This window comes from Anser anser, assembly GCF_964211835.1.
Source record: "Anser anser genome assembly, chromosome: 24".
Classification (NCBI taxonomy): domain Eukaryota; kingdom Metazoa; phylum Chordata; class Aves; order Anseriformes; family Anatidae; genus Anser; species Anser anser.
In genome coordinates, this window is record NC_139745.1 from 7813804 (window position 1) to 7839418 (window position 25615).

Sequence of the window (25615 nt, forward strand, 5' to 3'; positions counted from 1 at the left end):
CCGGTGGGTCCGGGCAGCACCCGCGGCTCCGGGAGATGCTCCGTGGGGACGGTCCCTGGCCGGGAGAGCAGCCGGGGGCGCAGCGCACACTGCAGCATCCCCTTGCCCTCGGCTTTCATTTTATATGGCGAAATATGAGCAGAAATCTTTATTCGAGAGAGGCCGGGGACCCGGCCCTTTTCCCCTCCCTTCGTCCTGCACACGGGGACGGTAATTTTGGAGAGGGGGAGGTAAGAACCTGCTTTTTTCCCTGCCCCCGGGCGGCTCACAGTGCTAGGTGACCCACACGATAGGGACAGAAGTGGCCGGCTCTGAACCACTTCAGCTCCTGTTTTCAAAACAAGAGCCTCCCTGGTTCCGATGCTCCTGCAGCTCAGGCACACTTACTTGCTGTTAGTCGGTGGACACAGGCTGTGCGTGCTTACAAGCGCACACGTACACACACAGTATTTACACAAGCTTTTACACACACAGAACTTTGTTCCAACAAAATATTTTGCAGCAAATTCAGATTTCCACCAGAATTAACAAAACCAACACTGGACGTTGAGATTAAAACAAAACAAGAGAAATTAAGTGTGGCACCCAGAATAAAAATTCAATTTAAACGATTTTTAGCACTAAATACGCCTCAAGGAGCCCCTTGCTGAGAAAGCACAGCCGTGCACAGGGAACTAAGCACACGCTTCAAGCTGCAAGAAAACCCCACCGTGCCTCTTTCACACAGCACCAGGGAGCCCTACTGGAGTTAGGTCTGTGCAAACACTACAAAGCCTCATCCCATAAGAATAGGTAAAAAAATCCGCACTTGAGTTAAAACTTCTTGCTGGCTCCAAAGCCTGTTAGAGGCAGCAGAGGTGTTTCCACTGCTGTAATGAGCATTTGCCAGGACTCTGCTGGAGGAAGGAGACGATTCACCCAGCCACTTTCAGTAGACTGTAAACTACTGTTAATTCAGAGCTTGGGATTGCAGGAGGAAAGTTAATAATGAATTCAAGAGTCAAGATGAGATTGGGTTGCATTCAGTTTAGAAATTTGTGTAAGGAGAATGAAAAAACCAGAAAGAAAAGAGCCTAAGAGAATAATTGATTACAGAAATGAAAGCTTAATTCATAAAAGAAAAACATTTTCCATCCATCAACCTGCAACCAGTTAAGTGGAGAGTTTTAAAGAAACTGCAATTTGGAGAAGGAGCCAACAGGAAAAAGGAAATGTATGAAAGAATGTAAACTATTCAAGTTTCATAAAGAGGAACAAGTAAACAGTTATTACATGCAAATAATTCCTAACATCACTGCTTTTAATTAATGCAGAGAAGTCAAAATACATCTGACATTGTATGTATACATTCAAAGACTGAGAAAATGCTATCATATGTCCATTTTTTTTTAATTAACAATTAAGCAGTTTAGTCTGTAGTGTTTATTGGTGATGAAATGCTGAAATTCTATTTATACTATTTGAAATTCAGGTAAAATGCGGCTGTGAGGAATCATGCAGGAGTAAAAGGCACACAGGGATCTCCTCTCAACACCCACTGGCTTTCCAGTATTTTCAGGGGATTTGTTCTGCTTTTCTCAGATAGCAGGGACGGATTTCTTTGATGATTTGTTTTCAAAAAGCCAGTACTGCGATCGGTTTAAGGATAAATGACAGAGCCAGTCTCTAGAGACAGAAGGTAAAATTTCTGTTCTAGTTTCCCACGCAGCAAGCATAGGGAAAAACAAATGCATCTTCCCCAAAAGGCACTCAGATCTGCAACTGCCCCAGCTCCCGCATCCCTGTTGGCAGTATTGCGCACAGCAATTTGAATGAATCTCTCTGCAACCCTACTCACCGCACCTACTCCATGCAGAGCACTGGATTATTCTTCTAATAAGAACTTCAAACCATTTGATTTGCACCCTTTAACAGCTAGCAAGAAGGTGGATTATTGCCTCATCAGACCCCAGGTACATCCACCTGCCTCTGACTGCAGAGGGGACCCAGGCTCCAGCAGCGTCACCTGTCTGCCTTATCTCTCCAAGAAGACGCTCCATAAATTTAGAGGTACTTGGGCTGGGGCTGCCTACCAGCCCGTGCGTGCACACTTTTGAGTGAAACCCATGCACCTGAGAGGGGTTGCATTACAACACCACATTGGTTTTACAACAAGGTTTCTTTTCCTGCACCATCTGTGCCTGATGTCTCGGCAGAGAAAAACCCCAGGGAGGAGCGGAACAAAGCCGCCACCAGATCTGCTCTGCGGGAAGCAGCCAGGGATGCTACCACATCCCTCCAACTGCCCCACTGCCCACGGCCCACTCAGGAACCACTTCGGTGCTGAAGGTTTCCTCCCTGCCCGAGGAGCCCAGCCCGCAGCAGCAAAACCACCTCCATTGGCTCGCGAGAAATATGCCGTTAAAGTAAAATAAACTTTTGCTTTTATTAGAGAAAATAAAAGCCGAATAAGAAGGCCAACCATTTCCTGGCCGATACCTACCCCTGCCGCTTCTCCCAACAAATCTGAGATCGTTAAATCTTGCTACTTGGTTTTTCATCACGGCGGAGGCATTGCGGAGCTCTGCAGAGTAGTTTTCATCATTCCCTGCCATCACCGTTACCACCGTCCCATCAGGTACATCTCCGAGGGCTACAACCTAGGGCAGGACGAAAGGATTTTAGGCTGAGCTTAACTGCGGTCTGAGCTAACCTGCCCTACGGTTTCGCTCCCCTCAAGCCCCCTCAAAGACAAACCAAAACCAAAAGCAACCCGAGTCCCCGAGGAAAACCGAAGAAAAAAAAAAAAACAAACACAAACCAAAACACGGATGGGGAAAGGGAAAATGAGCTAAAACGGGGGGTAAGAAGTAGCGAGGGTCTGTCCGCCGCACGGCCCCGGCCGGGGCGAACCGCAGATTTATTTTGTTCGGTTCGGGAGAAACCCGAAGAGAAACTCGCTGCCGAGCGCGGGGCGGCCGCGCCCGGGGCCCCGGAGCTCCGCGGGCAGCGCGGCCCGGGGGAGCCGCTGGCTCTGCGCGGCCGCCCAGAGGAGAAGCGACCGGCGGACGACGAAGCGGCCCCGGTCCGCGGAGCGGCGCCCCGCGCTCCCGGCGACAGCGCACGGCCGGGGGACCCGGTTTGTAAAAAACCTCCCCGCCTCGCCGGGCTGCCCGGAGCCCGGCCCTGCTCTCCAGCCCCTCCTGATTCCCCCGCCTCTCCTCCCGCCGCTCTTCTCGCTTTTTTCGCCTTGGCCCCGTTCCCCCGGCCCCAGCGCCGGGCGCGCAGCGGGGCCGCCCGTCCCGATGCACCCCGTTGGGCCGCCCCGTCCCGCCCCGTCCCGCGGGAGCGGAGCCGTGGGGAGGCACGCGGGGCTCGGGCAGCGCAACCCGGTGCCGGCGCTCCAGCTCTTCGCTTTCTTGTTGCAGATTAGATCTCCCGTCCCTGCCTCCCTCTCCCTCTCCCGGGAAGGTAATTAACCTCCACTCTCATTAAACTTCAAAGTTGCCCGAGAGCTCCTAACTGTACGGAATATCTAAGATGCGGTGACCGCAGGGCAATGCAGAGACTTGATTAAAAATAATAAAAGAGGTTCTCGTGAAGGTGATGTCAGGAGCGAGTTAAAATGAAAGGGGCGGGGGGAGAGAGGCGAGCGGGTCGGAACGGAGGGCAGGAGGGGGTAGCGGGACCCGGCGCCCCGCAGCCTTCCCCGGACCTCCCGGCTTACCTTGAAGGCGACGGGCAGCGTCTTGTTGCACCTCCAGTGGGACGGCAGCACGGAGCACAAGAAGTTGGGGCTGTCGGTGCGCACCAGCTCTCCGGCGTGGTCGGCCAGTACATCCACGACGGAGCGCACCTCGGGTCGCGCCCGGGCGCCCGGCGCGGCGGCCCCCAGCGCCCCGCTGTTCTCTCCCATCTTACCGCAGGGGAATGCCGTGGAGGGGGGTGTGAAGCGCCTGCTGGTGCTCGGGTCTACGGGAATACGCATCACAACAGCGGGCGTCAGGGAACCGCCGCAGCCGGGGGGGACGAAGAGTGGCCCGGCGAGGCCCGGCGCCCACCGCTCGGCTGCGGCGCGGCTCTCGCGGCGGGGCGCGGCGGGGGCGCTCCCCGCGGGCGGCTCGGGCAGCAGCAGCCGGGGCCCGCGCCGCCTCGCTCCGTCCCGGCAGATTTCCGTGCTCGGCGGGGCGGCCCGGGGCGAGCGGCGCGGGGGGGCTGCTCCTGCCCGGCTCCGGGGCGCGTCTCCGGAGGCCTCGCTGCGGTCCCGCCCGCCCCGCCCGGGGAAAGGCGGCGCGGAGCCCCGGCACAGCCACGTCGCGGCCGGGCGCGCTCGGCTGCAGGCGGGTCCCCTCCGCCGGGCGGCCCCGAAAGCAGCTCCCCAGTGTCAGCTGCGCCGCCCGGTACCGTATTTACTGCCGGCCCCGGGGGGGCGGGCCGCGCCTGAAGGACGGGGCGCCGCGCCAATGGGGCGGCCGCGAGGGGCCTCGTCCCCGCCCGCCCCCCGGCTCCTGGGGGCCTCGGGGGCGTGGCCACACCGAAAGGGGGCGGGGAGAGCGCCGAAGAGGGGCGGGGCATCTCTCGAAGCAGGCGTGGCCTCGCGGGGCCCCTCCCCTCCGGGCCGTACGGGCCGGGCGGGCGCACGTCGGGGCCCCGGCGGCTTCTCGCCGCCGCCGCCGCCGGGGGGGTTTGGGGCGCGATGGGGCCGGGCTGGGGCCGGAGGCGCCGCCGTGGCCGTGAGGCGCGGCAGGGAGCGAGGCCCGTCCCTCTCCCCGCCGCGGAGCGCTCCCGGTGCCGCCGCCCGCGACCCCCCGGCGCGGCTCGGTCACCGCGGGACGAGGGGAGCCGAGGCCGCGCCGCCGGGCCCCGCCGGCTTACGCCGAGGGGCGGCTCTCCCCGCAAACCGCGCTGCAAGCCGCGGCTCCCCGGCCTCCGCTTTCTGGCCCCCGAAAGCTGGAAGCCGCCTCAGCCTCGGGCGCTCCCGGGGCGCCCGCGGTGCCCGGCGCCCCCGGCGGCTCTGCGGGGTCTGCGGGTCTGGGCACGGCCGGCGGCCCCGGCCGGAATCGTTGGCGAGAAAACTCGCGGCGAAGCGACCGGTTCTGCAGGAACAAAACGAAGGCGTCGGGCTCTTTGCGGCTGCCCGCGGAAACGCCGCGCCGCGAAGCGAGCCGCGCCGGGGGCGGGCGGGGGGCGGCGGCGGAGGGGCGAGGCGGGGATTTCTTTGCCCCGCGGCCCGGCTCCGCCGCGGCGGGGACGACCTCCGCGCTCCGCGGTCGGGCCTGAGCGGCGCGGGGGGGCTCAGCGGCTTCCCGCAGGTTCGGGGCCGGCACCGCACGTCGGGGCTGGCGGCGGAGCGCAGCCGGCTGGGCCGCAGCGGGCGCTGCGCGGGGCTGCGTGCAACACGGCTTCCCTTAAAACTAAAAGGAATTCTTGTTTTGACGAATCCCGCCTCGAACTGCCGAAACATTTTCCCCCCGCAAGCCGCAGGGCGCGGAGGAGCCCGGGCCAGGCTCCCCTTCCGCTGCCGGCAAGAGCCGAGCCGGGGACACGACCGAGAGAAAAAATCTGCGTGTGTCAAAATGAGCGAACAAAGAAATAATTTAATAGGGAGAGAGGAGGGAGGAGCGGAGGTTCCCCCGCGGCGCTGCCCCGTTGGTAACCGGGGCACACAGGGAAGCCGCTCCGGCCCCGCGGGAGCCGCACCGGTGCCGGGGACAGCGCCGGCCCCGAGCTTGCCCGGGGGGTCGGCCGCCGGCCCCCGCGTGCCGGGCGTCTCCCGGCGGCTCTCTGCGCGGAGGCGCTGCGATCCTGCCCTTTTTAGGGGAAAGCTCGCCGGGCCGCGGGGCCGCCGCGCTCACTGCTATTTTTTGCCCCCGTGTAGCAGCGAGGGGGACGCGCGCAGAACGCGGCTGCCCCCGCTCGGCGCGGAGCCCGGGGCAGCGCCACGGGCGGGCCGGGCTTGTCGCGGCCTCCCACCGGGGCCGGCCGGGGCTCGATCCCCGCCGCCCCCCCGGTCCCCTCGGGGGTGGCACGGAGGGGATGCGGGAGGGGGGGGGCACAGCACGCCTGCGCGGCGCGGCGGGCAGCGCTGCAGTGCGGCCGCGCGGCCGCCGGTGGGCGCCGGGGCTCCGCGCGGCGGCTCCGCGACGGGGCGGGCGCGACGGGGCCGCCCGGGCCGCTGCCGCCCCGGACCGGGGCCGTGCCGGGGCTGGGCGGGGGGGCCGGCGCTGCCCAGGCCTCGCAGAGCCCCGCCGCGGCTGCCGACCTCGCCCTGCGGTCCCCACCGCTGCGATTTCGGTCTCGGTTCTTCCCCGCTGCACGGGTTCTCCCCGATGGAGAGCGAGGCGCGGCCCCGGGGCCCCCGCGTTCCCCCCCCGCCCGGCTGCTCTCAGACGGAGCACCGGGCTGGGACGGTGTGGGGGGTCCCGGTGGGACAGAGCTGCACGATGCTCGTTTCTAAGTTTACTGGCTTTACATTTCCTGCTTTTCGTGTCTTTTTTTTTTTCTTTTTTCTTTAAAGTCCTGCTGGGAACTTGCCTTTAAAGTGTCTCTCCCTAAAACCCGACATCCCTGCAGAGCATGGACAGTGACACAGCACCTTGGCCCCCTTCCTCCCAGCCTGTTCCCCACCAGCAGAGGTGACAAGGTCTTCTCCTGCTTATAGATGCCACAAAGTGAGAATATAATCCATTTACTGCAGCCAGGGAGGGCCTGAGCACCTGCCATGGAGCACATCAAACCCATCCACGGGTTTTGGGCGCTTGCACGGAGAAGCTGGTGTCCCCCAGCACGGGCGGGCCTGGGCCTGGCAATGCCCAGCTGGGGGCATGCTGGTGGGCAGGAGCAGCCCGTCCTCGGGCGTTTGTCCAGCTGGTGTGTGGTGATGGGCTGCTCTGCACCAGGACTTTGTAAGCACTGTGGCCACACAGCGCTGGCCTCCCCAGGAGGCTCTTACCTTTCATCAAGCTTTATGCAAATCTGTTTCATCTAGCCCAAATCACTACATCTTTTGGTGAGGAGAGGTGATGCTGTTTAGAGAGAGGGCACAAACCTGGATGATTTCCATAGTCCACCCTCCTGCTATTACCTCCGCATTCAGGTATGATGAAGGCACATTCCTGCCTTATGTCAGTGTCCATTTGCAGCCCTGCTGTCCATGAATTGCTCAAATCCGTTTTTATACTGGTAACAACATGCTCAAAAGGGCAACTAGTTGCATCATCTCAGTGTCCTCAAGGTACCGTATAAATGCCTCCCCAAAATACCTGGAGTCAGTCACCCAGGCTGGGTATTTCCAGGTGTGCAGCGTACCATGTCCCGCCCCTCCCCTGCAGCCACCCCGAAAGCTACTCAAACCAGCACCCTCTGACACCCCATGCTGACTTATTTTTTTTTAACTTCTGAGCAATGGGAGGCAGGCTCACTCCCATAACCTGTTGCATCATTTTTTTGCCCTGCACTTCTCCATTGCATAGGTACAAAGCTGCCCTACCTTGCAGCAACACAAAATGCAACCCAAAACATCGAGCGGTGGTAAATCAGACTTCCCCCAACTTCAGATTGGCTGGTCATCCCAAGACAAGCAAAGCTCAGCAAAGCAACCCAGCATCTGTTCCAGCAAAGAGGTGTTCACGCAAGAGAACTTGTCGCAGAGCTGCAGGGACCCTTGGCACTGGCAAGCTCTGTGCCCTGACAGGAATTATCTTTCGTTTGAATTATCCCTCAGTCTCAAAGAGGGGCTCCTCCTCCAGGTGATGGAGGGTAAAGTTAGGCACTCATGTCCGAGTGAAACACCAGGCTCTCAGCCACCAGCCCCTGCACTTTCCCTTTGCAGCACAGAACCAAACTGGACAGCAACTGCCCTGGAAGCTGCGCTGGAAATGGAGAGAGAGGAACGAAGCACACCCCACTCTGTTCCTCCACAAACCAGGAAATATCGACACGTGGGGAGTATTCCTCCAGCCCCTGCTCACTCCAGGGAAGGTTAATATGATATATGACCAAGGATTTGCATGGGCCTCTTTTCAAATACTTTGAAGCTACTGTTCACATTTACAGGGAGGTCAGCAGCTCTTTAAATCATTACTTGCTGGGATTAGTTCCCTTACAGTCTCCTCTGTAGTTTTTAATTCATTTGAGCTGTTATTTAGCAGCAGAGCCACTTGGTTCAACGGCAAGGAAGTAAGTGCAGAGGCTTATAGGAAGCTTTCTATTAAAAATTCATCACAAACTCTGTCTCAGGAGCACAGTGCTCAGTAGGGCCATGCGGGTGTCTGGATCTATTTTGTAGTTAAGGGAAGGGGATCTGAGAGCAGCATGCAGGGAGGGAGCGTGCTATTCATTCATAAATCAAACAACAGATGCTAGGTCCAATGGGGTGCACGATGGTGACAATTTTTAACCCCTGAGTGTCACTGACAAAACAGGCTCTCATGAGGCAATTATGTGAGCCGCAGTCAGAGGCTCCGGCAGGAGGGAAGTTGTGGCACTCAGGGGAAGAAATATGGGGAAACTGGTGTGTGTGTGTGTGTGCAAAAAACAGTGCCTGCCCCAGACATAACTCACTGGGAAGCCTGTACTTGGGCGAGGGACCTACTGTGAGACTGTCCTGCTGGTGACTCCAGCAGCGCTGCACCAGGCACTGCTCTGTGGCCAGTGTGCCCCGGGGCTGGGTGATACCCATAGAGAAGGGAGGAAAACCTACCTCAGCACCCACTCAAAAGGCAAGAGCTGCAATTTGACATCAAAATTTGAGCCAGGACATCCATTAACCCCATGGGAGCCACAGCTGTCCCGCTCCACCTCACTGTCTGCATAAACAGCTCTGTCGCCTGGTGTCCAGGATCCTTGCATGGAGCAGCCAGAGCAGGAGGAAGACTCTAGCAAGAGTGTTGGATCCTGGCATGAAATGCTGTCACCCAGGAAAATCAACATGAGATTCCTACCTGGTTGCCTAGGGCCAGGTTTCTTTCACCATTTGAAGGACTAAAAAGGCCACAGTTGGAGGAGCGGTTGCATTCTCTCCTTACAACTTTGGGGCTTGCCTGTCCTCCCATTTTTCCCCATTTTACACCAGTGCATTGTATACCAGTCCTTACTTAAATCAGCGTCCCCAGGAAGACTCTCCACATGCATGCACACCCACACACGCATCCTTGACCACTCAGGAACCAGAGCACCGAGCCCCAGGGGCATGCACTGGGGTGAATCACGGGCAATGCCGCTGCTCTTGAGGTATTATCAGCGCTATACACCGCACGCGATGAGAGCCAGGACGCACGGCTCCCCTGGCACCAGACTTTTGTGGGCGTCCTGCGCTCTGTGCAGCATGACGGGATGGGATTTTTCAAAAGCTGCAAAGTGACTTAGGAGCACGAGTGCTATTGACGTGAATCCTGTGGTTCTGAAGTCACGAAAGTGCCATTCTTCATTGTTCAGCACTGCAATTCTCCTCTCCTCACAACGGCAACAATTAAGAGCATATTCAGGGCTTACATCCTCTGTGCTATTGATAGCACAGCCGGGCTTTTTGGAGCATGGGTCCCATCTGCCACTTCCACTCCTTTTTAAAAGATCCTAATGACTGTCAGATCCTTTTAGTTCTTAATTAATTTCAGAGTTCAACTGCAAATAGGAAACAAGGCAGCTTTTGCCCTTACGCATATGAATATTACTGTTCCATTTAATGTGGTTACTGGTGGAATGCTGTTATTCATTCCTGCCTGCAATAAAAGCCACATGTTTTTAAAACTTTGCACTTGAAAAAACTTTTAGGAAAGAAATCAAGTATGTTTTGTATGCATGGCATGAGATAAAAACTAGTCATAAATATTCAAAGAACAGTTAGAGCTTTATGCTTGATTTAAACAAGTGAACAGAGAAGTATGATGGTTGAAGTAAGTGGAGAATGAAAGTCCGATGCTCCTTTAAGAATGCGTTTATGCAGAGCAAAGGAACTATTCATGCAAAGGTTATGGAGCACCTAAGGACATCCCATCTCCTCCACAAAATGCCCAAGGTGGATAACAACTGGAAACAGAGCGCTTTATTCAGAGTTATTAAGGTTCTGTGGAGTTTCTGTCTCTTTGGGGGTTTCTGAGGAGTTTAGAGGGGCGCAATGCCTCGTGCCAGACCCTATGGGGGTGAGGACGCATCTTTCACGGAGACACCCCCGCAGTGCCCACTCTCACACTGGCAGGCAGATGGCCGAAGTCCTGCCGAGTCTTTCATGGGGCACCTGGGACGCGGTGCGGATCTTTCTCAGAGCCCAGGCAGCCCAAACCAGGAGAGAAGGGAGCAGCCTCCAGCCTCCAGGCCCCAGGCACTGCCCAGGCCACAGCCGTGCACAGGGCCCCAGGTGCCGCCAGAGCCTGGGCTGCTGCCAGACCCTTCAAAACCCAAAATGCGACATGGGGAGAAATAAAAAAAAATTCCAAAGGAAAGAAAAAGGGGAAATGTCTGGATGGTGGAAAGAGGAACCGAAAGGCACATGACGACAAGAAAAGTACAACGGGGTCGATGTAAAAAAACACGGTATGATTTCTAAGTTCGAGGAGAGGCGCTCCGAGGAGCTGCTGTCACGGAAGGGCTCCCGGGCCAAGGGCTGGGGCGCTGGCAGCCCTGCACCCGCACAGCTTCAGCATGCAGGGAAACCCTGCTGCACGTGCCAGGCAAAGCAGCTCTCCCACAGCACGAACAGACTGGAAGGCACTTTCTTGTCTCAGAAAGTAGCCATGCTTTGGCAAAACTGCCCCATCACTTATCTCCATGTGGTGACTCAATGTGTAATGACGTTTCCCAAAGAACATTTTTCAGTGAGGCTCCCATGAGTCTGGCCCCAAACGTTGCTGTGATGCTGGGTATCAAATGGGTGCACAGCGCTCCTCTGGCGTGCTGACATTTGCACACGGAGCCCCTGGGAAGGGTCATTCGTCTGCACACCAAAGCAGCGGCCGGGCTGTGTGCCTGCGTCCCGGCTGGGTGAAGTGTTCGCACTGCCCTGAGCACTGCTGCGCTGCACTCCAGCTGCTGGAGCCGCGCATTTGGGGAAGTCAAACATGAACAGAGAGAAAGTGAATGCTGGGAAGTGCTCGTGTTCTCCCACTCTCACCTAATATCGCTGCGAAAGGCACCAGGCTCGTAGCAAACTGTGGCCGTAGATTTAGATATTGCTGCAATGGCTGCAACTACGCCTTGGAGGCAGGGACAGAAATGGGTGCTCGTCTGCCCAGTGAGGGCAGGAGGGGACTGACAGCATCTTGCAGCTGGAACTGGCACCAGCTGGAGCTCAGGTTTCTTTTCAGGTCTAATAAAGCCTCTTAGTGCCACATCTCAACAAAACCAGTTTTATAGGCAAGTGCAAACACACCACAACCATTTAACTTCCCTGCAGAAGATCAGCATTGCAATGGGAACCCACCCTGCTCGCCCCAGGGGCACCCCATTGACTCAGGAGCCCCTTAACCAGGCAGCTGACAGACTGGCTTTCTAAGGCCGACAGACCGGCCTTGTGCATCACCAGTAGCTTACTCCGAAGAGCATGGTGGGGTCTTGCCATCTCATGCTGGCTGACCACAGGGCAGCAGAGATGCCCTGCAGCAGCTTTGCTAAATTTCCGAAGCCCTTCCTGGAACATCCTCGTGCTGAAGACGGAGAGTCCCCCCCAAACCTCAGCCTGTGATGCCTCACTGGGAGAGCCACCTCCGCGCCATGGTGAGACCTCCTGCTCTCCTGCCTCAGGCCATCTTATTTCTCCATTCTTCTTTCCAGCGGCAAATTACCCCACTTCTTCTGTCTGGGTTGGGCAGAGACCTGGTAGATGCACAGCTGGAAGCTGGGAAGGGAGGCACATCACAGGAGATGCTTTATAAATATGTGGTCTGCCAGCTAGCCTAATTCACCAGCTTTCATCCACGTGAGGGATTTCCCCACTTGTCTGCAGGCAGATGAGTTTGCAGAGCAGGGTGGTATTTGTTCTCCAGCAAGACAACCGTCTAGCAAAGCTCCCAAAACTGGTATTTAAAGGGAGGGACAAGAAGGGGAGGGACAGGAAGCATGGGACAGATTGTGGCAATGGAGCCCAAAGAAGCTGCAGTGTGTGCACTGAGCAGCATCATATATAGCTGGGGGAACATGGACAGGAGGGCGGCAATACACTTCTCCAGCCCATTGCAATGCTGCTTGGGTGAAGCATGAGCAAACAGCCAGCAGTGGCTGCCAGCCGAGCCCTGTGGGCAGATCCCAGGTCTCTGCATTCAGTCATTGCCCCAGGTCCACCTCACATGGGCTGTGACTCAAGCAGCTTGCCCAGAACCCCGGAATTTCTGGGGACCAGTTTGTGCTGGCAAGGTCTCCTCCCACGGGCTGTGGGTGCTGAAGCCACGGGGCCCATCCCACCCCAAAACTCACACCGGAGAGTAAAGCTGCCTCGGGGGACACGTCAGAGCATGCGAGGAGATGCCGTGTGTACCCCTGTCAATGGGACTCAACAGCCATTCCCTGAGGATTACACCAGTTACAAATTAAGCCATGAAATCGCTGGCAAACACAGCTATAACTCTACCTTATAGCTCAAGGCAGGTGATACAAATGAGATTCAGGCTGGCTTGCATTCCTTTTGCAATGCCAGGGCTGTAATTGCACCCTGGACATTTCTGTCAATGCAACTGATTGGCTTTTTTTTTTTTTTTTCCCCACAGAGAACAAGGTCCCAGGCTAGGACCAGCTTTTCCTTTACAAGCTGTGTATCATTCCCATGGGATTGATCCCTGATTTATGCCTTATCTGCCAGACTCCATGGCAATCAGCCAAAGAAACAGTGAAGGTTCTCCACCAGCGACACAGAGCAACCTCAAACTGCTGTCAGTGACCAACCTACGGTAAAGTAATTCTGAGAAAACTGGCCTCTGGTTCCAGTTGCAAATTGTCCTTTGGGCCCACACCATTTTTTTCCAGGCTGGTTTGCTTTTTGCAATTATTCATTAGTTTCACTTCTATGAATAACTCTCGGCGATGCACTATCACCACGATGTCACAGCAGAGCTGCGGTCAGGCAGCTTTGACTAGATGGAGTCTGGGTTAGTGCTGCTTCTGCTCCTTCCTCGGATTATTTTTTCCGGTGCAAACGTTCTATTCTCATATTTGCCATTCTGTAAAGACTCTCATTGGCAACCAGCATCCCCAGACGGTAAGTCTCATAGTGGTAGAGTAGCTACAGAAAACCCCAAAGAGGGCTCAGACTGTGAATTCACCTTGCACTTTGGCATCCATGTAGGCACAGAACAAATCCCCTGGACTTGAAGGAATTAGTCACAGGCTAAAAACTACACGGAAGGTACTTTTCTGGTTTCTGGATATGAACTCTGACAAATCAAATGCAATGTTATTTAGAGAACGTTGTTAAGTCCCTGTTTGCTGCTCATCCATCTCCAGCATGCTGGGAAGGGAACCACGCCTGCCTGCTCCCTCCATCCCCCCAGTCCTGCAAGCCTCGTGCTGCATGAGCTCACTTTTGCAGAAGTTTCTTATAAAAGTTTGTATGCAACCAGGAGGTGCCTGTCTGCCGGGGTCAGCTGTCTGACACCACCAGCAGGCTCCCGCCCCAGCCGAGGCCACGGGCTGGGAAGTGAAGCAGTTCAGCAGCAGGTTAGGGCTGGAGCCGAGAGAAATGGAGAACTTGTCCAGACAACATGGTAGTGGCTTTCAGTCTAGCATGAGCAGCCAGCTCTGCGGGAAGAGGGGGGGATCTTATCTGTGAAACACAACCTCAGCTGTTTCTTCGGGTCTGAGCCGTTCTGCGTCTGGCTGAAGGGACTGCCTGAACCTCCAAAACTGGAAGAGATCATGTGGTTTTGGAGAATATTTTTACATTTTCTCCTAAAACTGAACAGAGGGCCATCACTGGCAGGAAGCGTGGGCTCTGGGAGAAGGCATTGGCGGGGGAAGCAAGATGTCTGGGTTCAATTCACAGCTCCACCGCAGCCTTCCCCAAGGACTCTGGACAAGTTGCTCACGGGCTCCAGCAAGTGCTTCGGCTCCCCCATCTGCAGAGCAGCGATAACGGTGCTTCTCCCAGCCCTGGCAGCCCCCAGCACCACAACCCGCCCCTGTGCCACATGCGCATCCCACGTCTGGCATCGAGGAGCCCCCAGTTTCCATCAGGCCCCAGCCACAGTGTTCCTTCAAGGAAAATACTGTGAGCCCTGGCAGTCACACATTCTTGACATTTCAATCCACCGTGCCGATAAAACATGCACACGTATGAGCCAGTCCTGCCAACAGCGAGCACTCTCGACCTCCATTTATGTCTGCAGGAATGGATTTTCACAGGATGGGTTTTTTTGATCTCTCAGCAGCCAGGATCCTCTCTCCTGCCGAAATGCAGCCACGCAGTGAAACCGCAGCAGCCATGTGATGGCTGGGGATGGGCGGTGGGAGGTCTCCATTCAGAGGCTGGGGAGACAAACTGTGAATCCCCCATCTCAGGAGCATACCCCAACGCACCTGCTCCACGCAGGTGACAAGGGTATTTCACCTCCCCTGGCACAGGGTGAGACAGGGACACCAACGGCCCGAGCTGTGATTTCTGCAGGGTGTCAGTTTAAATAGCGCTTGCTGACTGTCAGGATAGAAAGAGGTTTGAAATGAACAAAAAATAGCTGCCTCAAGGGCTTGGCTAGTATCCCTCCTACACCAAAGAGTGTGTCAATACAGGAGAAATCCCAGCACTGCCTTTCCCATCCAATCCCTCCTGTGAAGGAGCAGCCAGGATGGAGGGGCTTGGGGGCCAGCGTCGTAGGCCACCTGCTTGTCCCACCACAGGCCCAAAGCTTCAGTGTTGCAGGTCCCAATCCATCCCACCACCACAGGGCAGGGCCAGAGCAGCTCCTTGTCCCTGGGAGCTGTGCAGGCAAAAGCTCTTGCAGGACAGGGAGTGAGCAGGGACATTGCTGGACGCCCAGTGCTCTACAAGATTGCTGCATGAGAGATGTTTGTGGTCTCCCCATAAAAACCTAATCCCCTTCTAATAATTTGAACAGCATTTTTGCATGTTAATATCATTCTGTAATGTTGTCTCAGAATAAATTAAGAAGAACTCTGGCATCACAGCAGGAATGAGCCTTTGAAATGATAGCAGAAAAATGTATGTCAGTGGGTTTCAGCTACCACAGCCTGGTCTTAGAAAAGTTAACAGAATCGGGGGCTGACCAGGCACTACTTCATTCATATCTATTACCCCACTGACCTTCATCACCCAAGGGAGGAAGGCAATGGGGTGAGTTGCAGGATGGAAGGACTCAGGACTGAACTGCACAGGTCTGGTTCCCAGCGACACGTTAACTCTGTTGCACATTGATGTCTCCCAAACACCTTCTCCATCTCTTGTATGTCATGAAACACCTCCACAATCCTGACACCAAACTCAGCAGACCTAAAGTGCCCAAAACTACATGAGAAAGCAAGTGACAACGGATTTCAGCTGCCCTAGCACTTGGAAGAGTGGTTTAAGCCCCTGCTTGTGATCCCAGGGGCCACTGCACTCAGCTATGTGAGGGGAGAGCCAGGAAAGCAAAGCTAACAAGGAGCAGAACCATGACATTTTGGAAAAAACACAAGGGAAGTGAAGCTCTGTGCCCAGCTCAAGGTGCAAAAGCAAACGCACAGCATTAATGTGGAGTAAATTAGGAGCTGACATGCTTTGCCACTTAGAGGCCCCTATTAGCTGTGGAGGTAGGGATAGTTTAAAGCACGTGCGCAGGATTTTTAATGACAGTGTAACTCCAAAGGTTGGAGGGATAAGAGGCTTTGATGTGGGGACACAGACACCTCCAGGGCAGGCAGAGGGGGATGGTGCCAGATGAATCCTCACAGCCGGCGCCTCGCCAGGGACCCAGCCCAGCGGCACCAGGGCTGAGGAGCTGGTGGGCGCCCTGCCACTGGGTGCAGAGATGAGGAACCAGGGCTGGGGCTGCTGCTCCCTAGCCTGGCAGTTGTGCTGAGTTTATGGAAAAAATGGTGGGCTTGCCCATGCGGTGAGATTTTCCAAACTGACCCAGGACTAATAAAAGGAGGTGTTTAATTACAATGTTCAATGTAATTGGGCACAAAAATGGCCAGTAAAATGCAGCCATGGTACAAAGGAGCTGCAGAACAAGGCTTAATCTTGGAACAGAACATCTGATTTATTCTTTACATTCTCTGGGCAGCATTTTCTCTCTCTCTCCTAATGAGGGAAAATGGCACAGCCTTTCTCAAATCCCCACTAAGTAGTTTATTCCTGACTTCAAGTCACTGAAACCATGGCATTGTGCTCTGTCCTGAAATTATCTCCGTGCATATGCTTTGAGTTTAAAGGGAACAGCAAAGCCCGTGTCTGGTGTTTAATGTCTGCCAGGCTGCAAAGAAACAGCCTCTGCAGCTTTTCTGTGCACCTCAGTGCATCTCCTCGTGCCCAGCCCAAGCTGCTGCTCCAGACCAAGCTCAAGCATTTATTTGCAATTCTCATGCACTTGCCTTTGCTGAACAAGAGACATCCCCACTGCACCAATAAATGATCTCCCGTATCTCCCTGCAGCAGCAGAAGGCAGAAATCGGTGACTGGGTGAGACAGGCTGATCCCGCAGACATCAAGGCATGTGCAAATAATTTCACTCAAATGGTCCCATTAACTCCAGCAGAGCCATGGGTTCACAAGTGGGCAGATGGCACTGGCACACACAACGTGTCTGAACAGGAATGGAAGTAGGCAACTCTGGCAGTAGTTTTTAATATTTGTAATGAGTGTGGCTTCCTCCCCTGCTTCTTGGCTCCTTATCAGGAAAGAAATCAAGCTACTGCTGGGGACATTCGTGTAGCAATCATGCTACCAGCAGCAGGCTGGATGGGAGGTGTGCATAGGCACATTCTCCTTAGGAAACGTGCCTCTCCCAGCAATAACCACGTGCTCGCTGCAGAGATCAGAAAGCAAATGCTTCGGTTGCTTGCTGAAGTTTTTATCCCCAGAACTCCCCTTCATTACAAAGTTATCATTGGTGCATGAACCTCTGCAGTTGCAAACCACAAACCAAGCACCATTTAACCAACGCCCATTCAGCAGACTAACACTCATGCTGTTGACTCCGTGCGGAGAGACCAGGGCCGCTCCCAGAGCCCGCCGGGAAGCCTCCAGCAGAGCCCAGCCACGACTTGGTGTATCCGTACGGGACCGACCCGCCCGCGCGGCCCCCATGGGCACCAGCACACTCCCCACAGCCCTGCGGCAAGTCTGCAACACCCTGAGCCTGTCTGCCTGTCCCCGTGCCAGACCGAGCCCTGGCCAGGGACCAGGAGGCACAGAGGGTGCGAGAAGCCAGAGCAGACTTTCGTCCAGGGCTGTGCTGCTAACATCATTCCTACCATTTTGTTTTGATTTTTTAGAAGTTATTTTAACAAAAACCATGCTGAGTTGTGAAATCGCATCCCAATATAGCAGACAAACACAGTGACTGACAAAAAGCAGCCCCAGACCCCCCAGTCCCACCATTAGGGGCAGAACCGGCCCCGCTCTCGCAGTTTGGCTGTCTCCTGGGCAGCCCCCGGCATGCAGTGTCCCCCAGCTCCGGGCTGTATGGCCACTGGCAGCGACGAGCCCCAGCCCCAGCATGGCGCGAGGCACGGGTGGAGGCCTGAGCAGGCGCAGCGGGTGCCAGGCTGAGGCCAGCGGTCATGAGCGCGTACCCCACGGCCACGTCCCGCTGCCCTGCGGTGCCGCTACAAAGCTGTCGGCACCTCGGGGACACAAATCCCTCCTGGGCTGCTTCTCCCCGGGGCAATAACGCAGTGCCAGGAGGTCCCTTCCCAGCCTTCACCTCCCCAAATGGAAGCACAGACCCTGGACCCTCTTTTTCCAGCATTTCATGTCCCTCTTGATCTGGATATGGCTGTCCCAGAGGCAAAGGTCAGGCCTTCTACAGGGCCCTCCTGCATAACAGAGACTGTTGAAAAAAGCACATTTTCAGTGTCTCCCTTCCCAACTCAAGCCTTCTTTTTCTTTGAAAAAACAACAACACAACAACAACAACAAAAACTCAACTCTGCCTTCTCCTATTTTGGTTGTTTTTATATTTTATTTTACAATAGCTTGAGTAATACGTTCCTCATGTTCCAAAGGCACTTGCTTCTTCCAGTGGGAATGGAAAAACATTGTTTCTTTTTATTTTCCCTTTTCTTTTTCTTTTTAATATGTTTATGTTATGGAAAATACCCCCAGATTGCAGACGCATTGACTGTCCCACTTTCTTGAAAAAAAGAAAAGAAAAGAAAAGAAAAGAAAAGAAAAGAAAAGAAAAGAAAAGAAAAGAAAAGAAAAGAAAAGAAAAGAAAAGAAAAGAAAAGAAAAGAAAAGAAAAGAAAAGAAAAGAAAAGAAAAGAAAAGAAAAGAAAAGAAAAGAAAAGAAAAGAAAAGAAAAGAATTTTTAGAAAGGGAAGAGCCAAGCAGGAGGATGCTGTGCTCGAAGGCTGTGCCTAGCACCCCAGGGACCCTCACGTGGGTCTCAGTCCTGCTGCAGGCCATGGTCACAGCCAGCTTTGGTGTTGATTTAGACTGTCAGTGCACTGCAGCATCACCAGGGTCTGCAGAGCACCCGGTGCACTGGTGCTGCGTCCTGCCCACTGCTCTCACACAGGTAAATCAGAGCGATTAACAAGCTGGGTCTGGGCGATCACAGGAGCCAGGGATGGGGTAGGCATGGTCAGGATGAATATGGAGGCTGCAGGTCAGAGGACAGTTTGCATTTGCAGCCCAAAAGCCTGTGTCTGTGATGCTTCCCTGTGCTGCAGCAAACATATATATGTATATATGTTTCCCTGCGTGTAATTTGGGGGGGGGGGGGAGGGGAGTTACCACATTTACAGCTGGGTTTTGCTCCTTTTTCCTTCCCACCATACACCACTACACCAGGATGCTGCTGTCAGGGCAAGGATAGTGTTCTTTTGGGACAAGAATTAAAGCTAAAGCTCTTAGAGTCAACCAGGTCTTCCTTGAAAGTGCATTTGCTCTAGTATGCAGCACGATTTCCATGGGAAGGCATTGCACAGCAGCACTCGCCCTGCTCTATTTGCTCTCAGTACTGGTCGTTGCTTTCTGCACAGGACAGGAAATGTGTGAAACTGGGGTGAGCTCTAAAAAGAGAAAAGCACACCAAGAAACCCTGAGTGAACTGGTGGCCAGGCTTCAAAGGGATTTCTGTGCACAGGCTGCTGGGACTCCAGGATGAAAGGGTCTGGAGTGCTGATTCAGCCCAAGCCGCTGCGCCTGCTCCATTCCCAGCACGTCAGGGATAAAGCACCAAGGCCAAAGAAAATGAAAGCGCCCCTCTGAGAAGCGTCGTGTGCCAGGACGGCCAGGGCACTGCAGCGGACAGGTCGGGTGCTTCAGGAAACCATGAGGGCACAGCTCAGCCTTCTGGACCCTGGTCTGCTTGCATGGCAGCTCAGTGCCGGAGAGTCCATTTTCAGCAGGTTGCAGCTAACGACCCACCAATGACATTTCTTCCCACCCTGGACGTACCCATGAGAAAAAATGGGGTGCGAATGCCCCACATAACAGGAGGACAAGGAAACGTGAATCCTTGGGGCTGAGCCCCACACCCTCCTTGCCACCACCCCGACGCTGCTGGGGGACGTCCTGTCAGGCAGGCGCTGAGGACGTACTGGCAGGTTTTTGAATGTTCTCCCTTCTGTTGATCAGCCTTGTTTGGGGAATATTTATGGTGTGGTCCGTGGCTCAGGCTCGTTGCTTCAGATGGGAAGTCACATTCTTGCTCCTAATGCCAACCATGTGTGGATCTGAGCCTGCAAGCACACAGCTCATTCTGTTTCCCAAACTGTACACGGCCAAAACAGTGGACCACAAACACTGACGACATATCAGAGCAGATCAAGTCTAAGAAATCATCATGAATTAAAGTGCTTAGCAAAGGGAAGCGCCACTGTCTCTCTACCCCTATTAGATCGTAACAAGGTGATGAGAGACAATGGATTTATATTCACTGTCGTCCCCCCCAAAACACACACACACAAATACATTTAAAAAAAAAAAAAAAAGACATGCCACGAGTCAGCAGGGTGCCCTTGGAAAAGGCAAAGCCACTGACAGTCAATCAGGAGCCGTCAAACTCCACGCGCACAAGCCATCCCAACGAAGGAAGGACGAATGGAGACAAAGCAGACCTTGCGGCCACGAGCCGCAGCACACCAGGCCCCTGGCACGTGTGTGAGTGTGTGCGTGCAGGGGCCGGGGCAGCGCAGTGCAGCACTCAGGCTCCCCCAGCCTGCACCCACAGGGAGCTGGGAGCCCTGAGCCAGGCTTTGTGCAGGCGTAGGTAGGCGCTGGGGGAGAGCAGGCTCCAGCTGAGTTGTGATCACTGGAGAGCTCACAGGTGTGCAGTGCTCGTGGGTGTGCAAGCATCCCTGCCTAGATGGCCAGCATTGCTCTGACACTGCCCCAGTGCACCCTACGTCACCAGCTCTGTCCAAAATCATCACCAGCTTTCCTCAGCACCCTAAGCTAAAGCATAGTGCTAAGACCCACCAATTTCACCCATTATAAATTAGCCTAACACCAAAACACGTGCCTGTGGGCTGGCCTGCATAGCGTCCCTCCCCCCCCAGCATCCAGGTTTTTTGCCTTGCTTCTCCCACTTGCGGACACGGCAGCGCTCGGCGCCCAGCCACAGGCAGGCACGGCCCCTGTGCTCCTGCCTCCCACCCCAGTGCCTGGTTGCTGCAGACCTCCAGTGCGACACACTGCCATCGTGCTGGGGAGAGCTGCATTTGCTCTCATGTTTGAAACAAGAAAAAATCTCCTTGAGTGCTACAGGATGAGACAAAGCACCTGCATTTAGGCAAACTCAGCTGCAAAGCTCAGTGCTGCCGCTACCCGTGCGTGGGGATGTGTGGTGCCTGCTCATGCCAGCCTCGGCCAGAGGCATTGCCCACAGCGTGGTGAGGCAGGACAAGGGAAAACTGCTGGAAACATTGTCAGGGTTACAGTTTTCTGTGGTTAGGAAGAAACACAGAAAGCCATTAAAAGGCAGTTTGCTGAGTGGAAATCCTGAGGTGGTGCGTTATGGGAAGGTTGGAAAAAGAAACCTCTGCCTGGGGAGAGCCGGGGACATCGCCTCTCCCAAGCACATGAGGCAAGCCGGTCATTTTATAAAAACGTGTGTGGTCCATGACAAAAAGACGAGAAGAAAAGTGGTTCTGGAAGGAGCAGCGGACCTGCTGTGCTTGGCGAGAGCTGGAGAGGGAGGAAGGGAGAGGATGGTAAGGGGCCGTACGGGGCCTGGGGGCACAGGGAAAGGCACCCCGAGGGCATGGCCGCTGCAGCTGGGCACCAGGGCGCTTCTCCTGCCCCAGGACGCACCAGCACCGGCACGGCCGCAGCCCACATCGCAGCGGCTGCAGCCAGTCATGGTGAAACCTCTGACTAACCTGCACTCGTGGGCTCCCTGGGGCCGCTGGAAACGTGCAGGCGGCATCGACCTGCCAGAGAAGAAATAATAGCCTCTGACTGCACGGGGGCTGTCATCCTCACCCAGTTTCAGAAGCCAAAGGCGACCAGCAGCACCTCCGACACTGAGGCCCCCACGGACGCAGGGTTTCCTCCCCCCCCCAGCAGCAGGAGAGCAGGCAGAGCGCCTGCTGGCCACACCTGGGGACAGAAGTTAACTTGTCCATGTGAGCCACTGCACGTGGGGGATGGGGCGGGTGCCCCGTGGGAATGTGGCTCATTTCTTCCCCTTTGGGGTGGGTGATTTTCTCAGTGGGATTTCAGAAATCCAGTTAAGCCACCAGCAAGGCAAGGAGAGGGCAGCTGCCCACAAGGACACCAACATGATGGAGAAAGACGCAAAAACAATATAGTGCAGTTTTGTTGTTTTCATTGGGGAGCACAGACGGACAGTGCTGGTTCAGGAGGGGTTCCCTCGTGCTCTTAGATTTACAAAGGCAAAGGGAAAACACAAAGCATCGGCGCTCCGAGCCGTGGAGATGAGACGACGCTCACCCACGCCGCTGCCAGCAGGCCTTGGCAGGGCTCGCGCCAGCACCAAGCCCCCCACGACCCGCAGCCAAGCGCTGGCAGCCCCAGCCACCCAACGTGGCCCCGCCAAGGTGTCACAGCCCTGCCATCGCCAGAGATTTCCACGAACGGAGCAGTTTTCTACTGAAGCAACAGTGGCGGCTGTTAAGAAAGCAGAGGTCACCACTGAGCCTTCCTGTCCTGATAGCCATCACTAACAACGGGCTAATGTGACACAAGTGGCCTGACGACTTTGCGGCAACCTGCTGCCACCAGGATGGTGGCTCGTGAGGTCCCAGGAGCTCATGGTCAGAACCAGGAGCTGGTCTGCTGAGCAAAAATCGTAAATTTTTACCAACAGCATCATAAGGAGCTGTGCCCGCTTTGGGCGCGAGGAACGTCAGCTGAACCACATGTTGCCGCCAGCTCTTTGCCCCACGGAGCTGCTCTCTTCCCTACAAATCATGGGGTTTATATCCAAAAAGCCATGGACTCAAGGCAAATTTATTTGAGGCCCTACCATATCTTTTACTCAGATGTGAATATGAGCAGTTCCTCTGCACTCCTTTGACTGGCGATTGGTGCAGCGCTACCACGTGGCACTTCTTCAGCTACCCCATTGGAGAGATGAAAAAAATACTTTTTCTATTAAAAAAAAGAGTTTCCAGACTAACTAGTGAATACCTTTGGGATTTTTCATTTCATTCCTTAAATGTTTGTGCAAACAAACATCCATTTTCATGGATATGCCCAGAAAAACAAACAAACAAAAATGAATACAGTTGAATCCAAAAAAGCCATGAAGAATTTAAATGAACATTCATGAATGTTTTGCTGTACTCACCCAAATCTAGCTGTGCGCAAAGCTGTGCAGAAGACACACTGAGCTCCGTAAAGAAAACAAGGATTTCTTGTCCTAATACTAAACAAATGTTTCAGCATTTGGCCATATTCCATCCTTGGAGTAATCATTTAATTCTCTCCCATTTAATAAAAGTTATGTCTGAAACAAAGATGTTTATTGCTTTTATGAGTTCCTATTTGTATGGAAATTGCATACAAGACGTGATATTTCTGTTTCTCACTCTCTTTTTATTTTTAAATGAGCAAACCCAGTTAAACTCCGGCATTTCTTCATCTGCCTTGTGGAGGCTGAAGTATAGATTAAAAAGAACCATGCAAATGTTTTTTATAAACTTCTCTTATTTCCTTGCCATGGGACTGCCTTTAATTAGCTCCATGGAGTACAAAAGACACATTTGTAATGCCACCGTCCCTGAGCAGAGGGCATTAGGACAACCATGCGTATTTTGCCTGTTCTCCCTGCCCTCTGGCACAGTGCACCCATGCTGCGGTCAGGGGAGCCAGCCCGGCTTCACACCCCCATATCCCAAACCAGCTCTGACGACTTCTGCTCCCTGTCCAATGTCCTCTGCTCAGAAGAAAACTCAAAGCCCCCAGGTACGGCAACGAGGGTTGACACCATCAATCTGCCTCAAAAGTACACGTAACATTTTGCATTCTCAGAAATAGGCAAAAAAAATGGTCTATGGCTAATGCATTTCTGGTCATGCAGCTGGACAGCCCCACAGAATTGCAGCCTGCTCTATTTTGCCCCTGAAGTAGGGTTCAATTTAGGATCACCCTGCCCTAATCCATTTGGGTTCAGCCCAATATGCTGAGCCATTGCTCAGAACCTGAGTCCTTGCAGCTGTGATCAGCTCAAGCTTCGGCTTATGCTCCCTAACTGCAGCTGCAAAACCAGGAAGGGAGAAGGCAGCAGTTTGCAGAGCTCTGCCCAACTCGTTAGCAAGCACCAAGCTTCTTCCCAAAAAGGTCCCATCGTATGCCTTAGAGCTGCACCCGCTTGCAGCCTGCAGAAACAAGGACAGGCCAAAACACCTGGCTCATCTCAAGCAGCTTACCCACAAAGTACTTATGTTCTTGTGAGAAGCATTTTGAACGCATTGCAGCCACCAGTGTGCAATGAAGAGACAAGGACCAGCACACCGCAGCTGGCAGGAATTACAGACCCTATCCCCCTTCTTGAAGATCCCTTTGCAACTTCAGGGTGTCTCTGTGCTCACACACATGCACTTCATGTCTTAAAACGTGCAGTCGAAACAGCACCAATGGCCTGAAAAAGTGACAGGCAGTGGCAGTTTGCAAATCTGCTCCTCCCAGTACCACACCTGGGAGCAGGCGCTGCTGGCTGGGAGCTGGGACCCCGCGGAGGAGAAACCCAGAGAGAAGCAGGCACTGAGTGGGCAACGTGCCTGTCCTGAGGCAGACTGAGGTATGAGGCTGCCATGTCCCAGGGGTTGCAGAGAGGCCATGGCAGTAAGAACAGGTTGAATAAATCCATTTTCCAAGCAAATTGCATATTTGATAAAGCGCTATGAACAGTTGCTATGTGTTTTCACATTTGGAGTTTTATATAGAAGTAAACATACAAAAGTCTAAGCTTGAATGCAGCTCTAACCTTCCCACAAGCCCTTTTCCACCTGCAAACCAGTTTCTCCCTAGAAGCAATTTCTTTACACTTCTGCAGATTCTTACTCCCCCTGCAGGTTACCTCCTGCTGTACCTGCACAGCATCCAGCCCACAACACCCAATGCCCAGGTAACAACATGGACAGTAGAAAAAATATCAAGTCCCAGCACAAGTCAGTCCTGACCCTCTGCAACGTCCACACTGACCCTTCCCAGCATGGCTGGCAACACAAACACATGGGAAAAAGGAAAAGAACTAATGGGAGGAAATCACACACCAGTCCTAGACGAGGACAGCAATGGATCAAAGCATTGCAGACCCAATAGAAAACCCTGGCAAGGAGCAGTGAGAAGAGATGTGCCAGCAAAGCTGCATCACAGCCTGCTGCTGGCTTACTTCTTTGCAGAATAACTAAATAAATACAAAACCCAACAACATTTCCTGCCACCGTGGAACGAAGCAGCCCAGTCTGTACTCACCACGCAGGAAAGAAGAGGAGTAGGTGGTGAAGGAGTCGAAGATGCTGTTGGAAGCCATCCCCTCGTCCTGACGCTCGGCTCCCCTTGAGGAGCTGGAGGCAGGCAGGAGGAGATGGAGGGATGGGAGAGGCAGCAGCAAGGGGGAGGAAGAGGAAAACCCCGCCGGCGGCGCAGGTAGCCTCTGGCTCGCTCGTGGTTCTGTGGTCGGCTCAGCAGAGCCGCCAGCTCGGCATCCGCTGGGTGGGAGAGCGGCGTCACCTGATCCGTGGCGTCAATGGGCCTGGCGATATCTCTGTGGCTTCGACTTTTTTTTCTTCATAATTTTATGGTTTGTATTTGTTGGTTCATGGGAGGCCTGTGCAACTCACTTGGACTCGCTGGTGAGTGACAGACAGGAGCAGAGCAGAGGAGCACAAAGACATTTTTCTTTAATTAATTATACTGTTGCCTTAGAAGAAATGGAGAAAAGAGTCTGTAGATTTCTAACTGGGTGATTGAAATAATAACCCATTTACATTCAGTGTTTTTTTCCTTTTAACTGCCTTTTCTCCCACATTCACCACTTGTCTGTATCCTAATTTTTAGCTGTACATGACTTTCTGAATT

At 54.3% G+C, this 25615-nt stretch overlaps 1 protein-coding gene across 4 annotated transcripts in view; it reads right to left on the reverse strand.

The window, feature by feature from the left end:
• RUNX3 (RUNX family transcription factor 3) overlaps positions 1–25135 on the reverse strand; it is a 60754-nt gene extending 35619 nt beyond the window's left edge. For 2 of the 4 annotated variants that reach the window (XM_083810123.1, XM_083810122.1), the window contains exons 1-3: positions 4041–4631; positions 3707–3951; positions 2483–2639 (exon numbers count right to left, since the gene is read on the reverse strand). In XM_083810123.1, coding sequence (XP_083666249.1) covers positions 2483–2639; positions 3707–3951; positions 4041–4554 — 916 coding nt within the window. In that variant the 5' untranslated portion in view covers positions 4555–4631. Of the gene's footprint in view, positions 1–2482; positions 2640–3706; positions 3952–4040; positions 4632–25009 lie in introns of those variants that run through there. The other 2 variants (XM_083810124.1, XM_083810121.1) reach the window with 2 other exon arrangements.
• Positions 25136–25615: the final 480 nt, after the last annotated feature.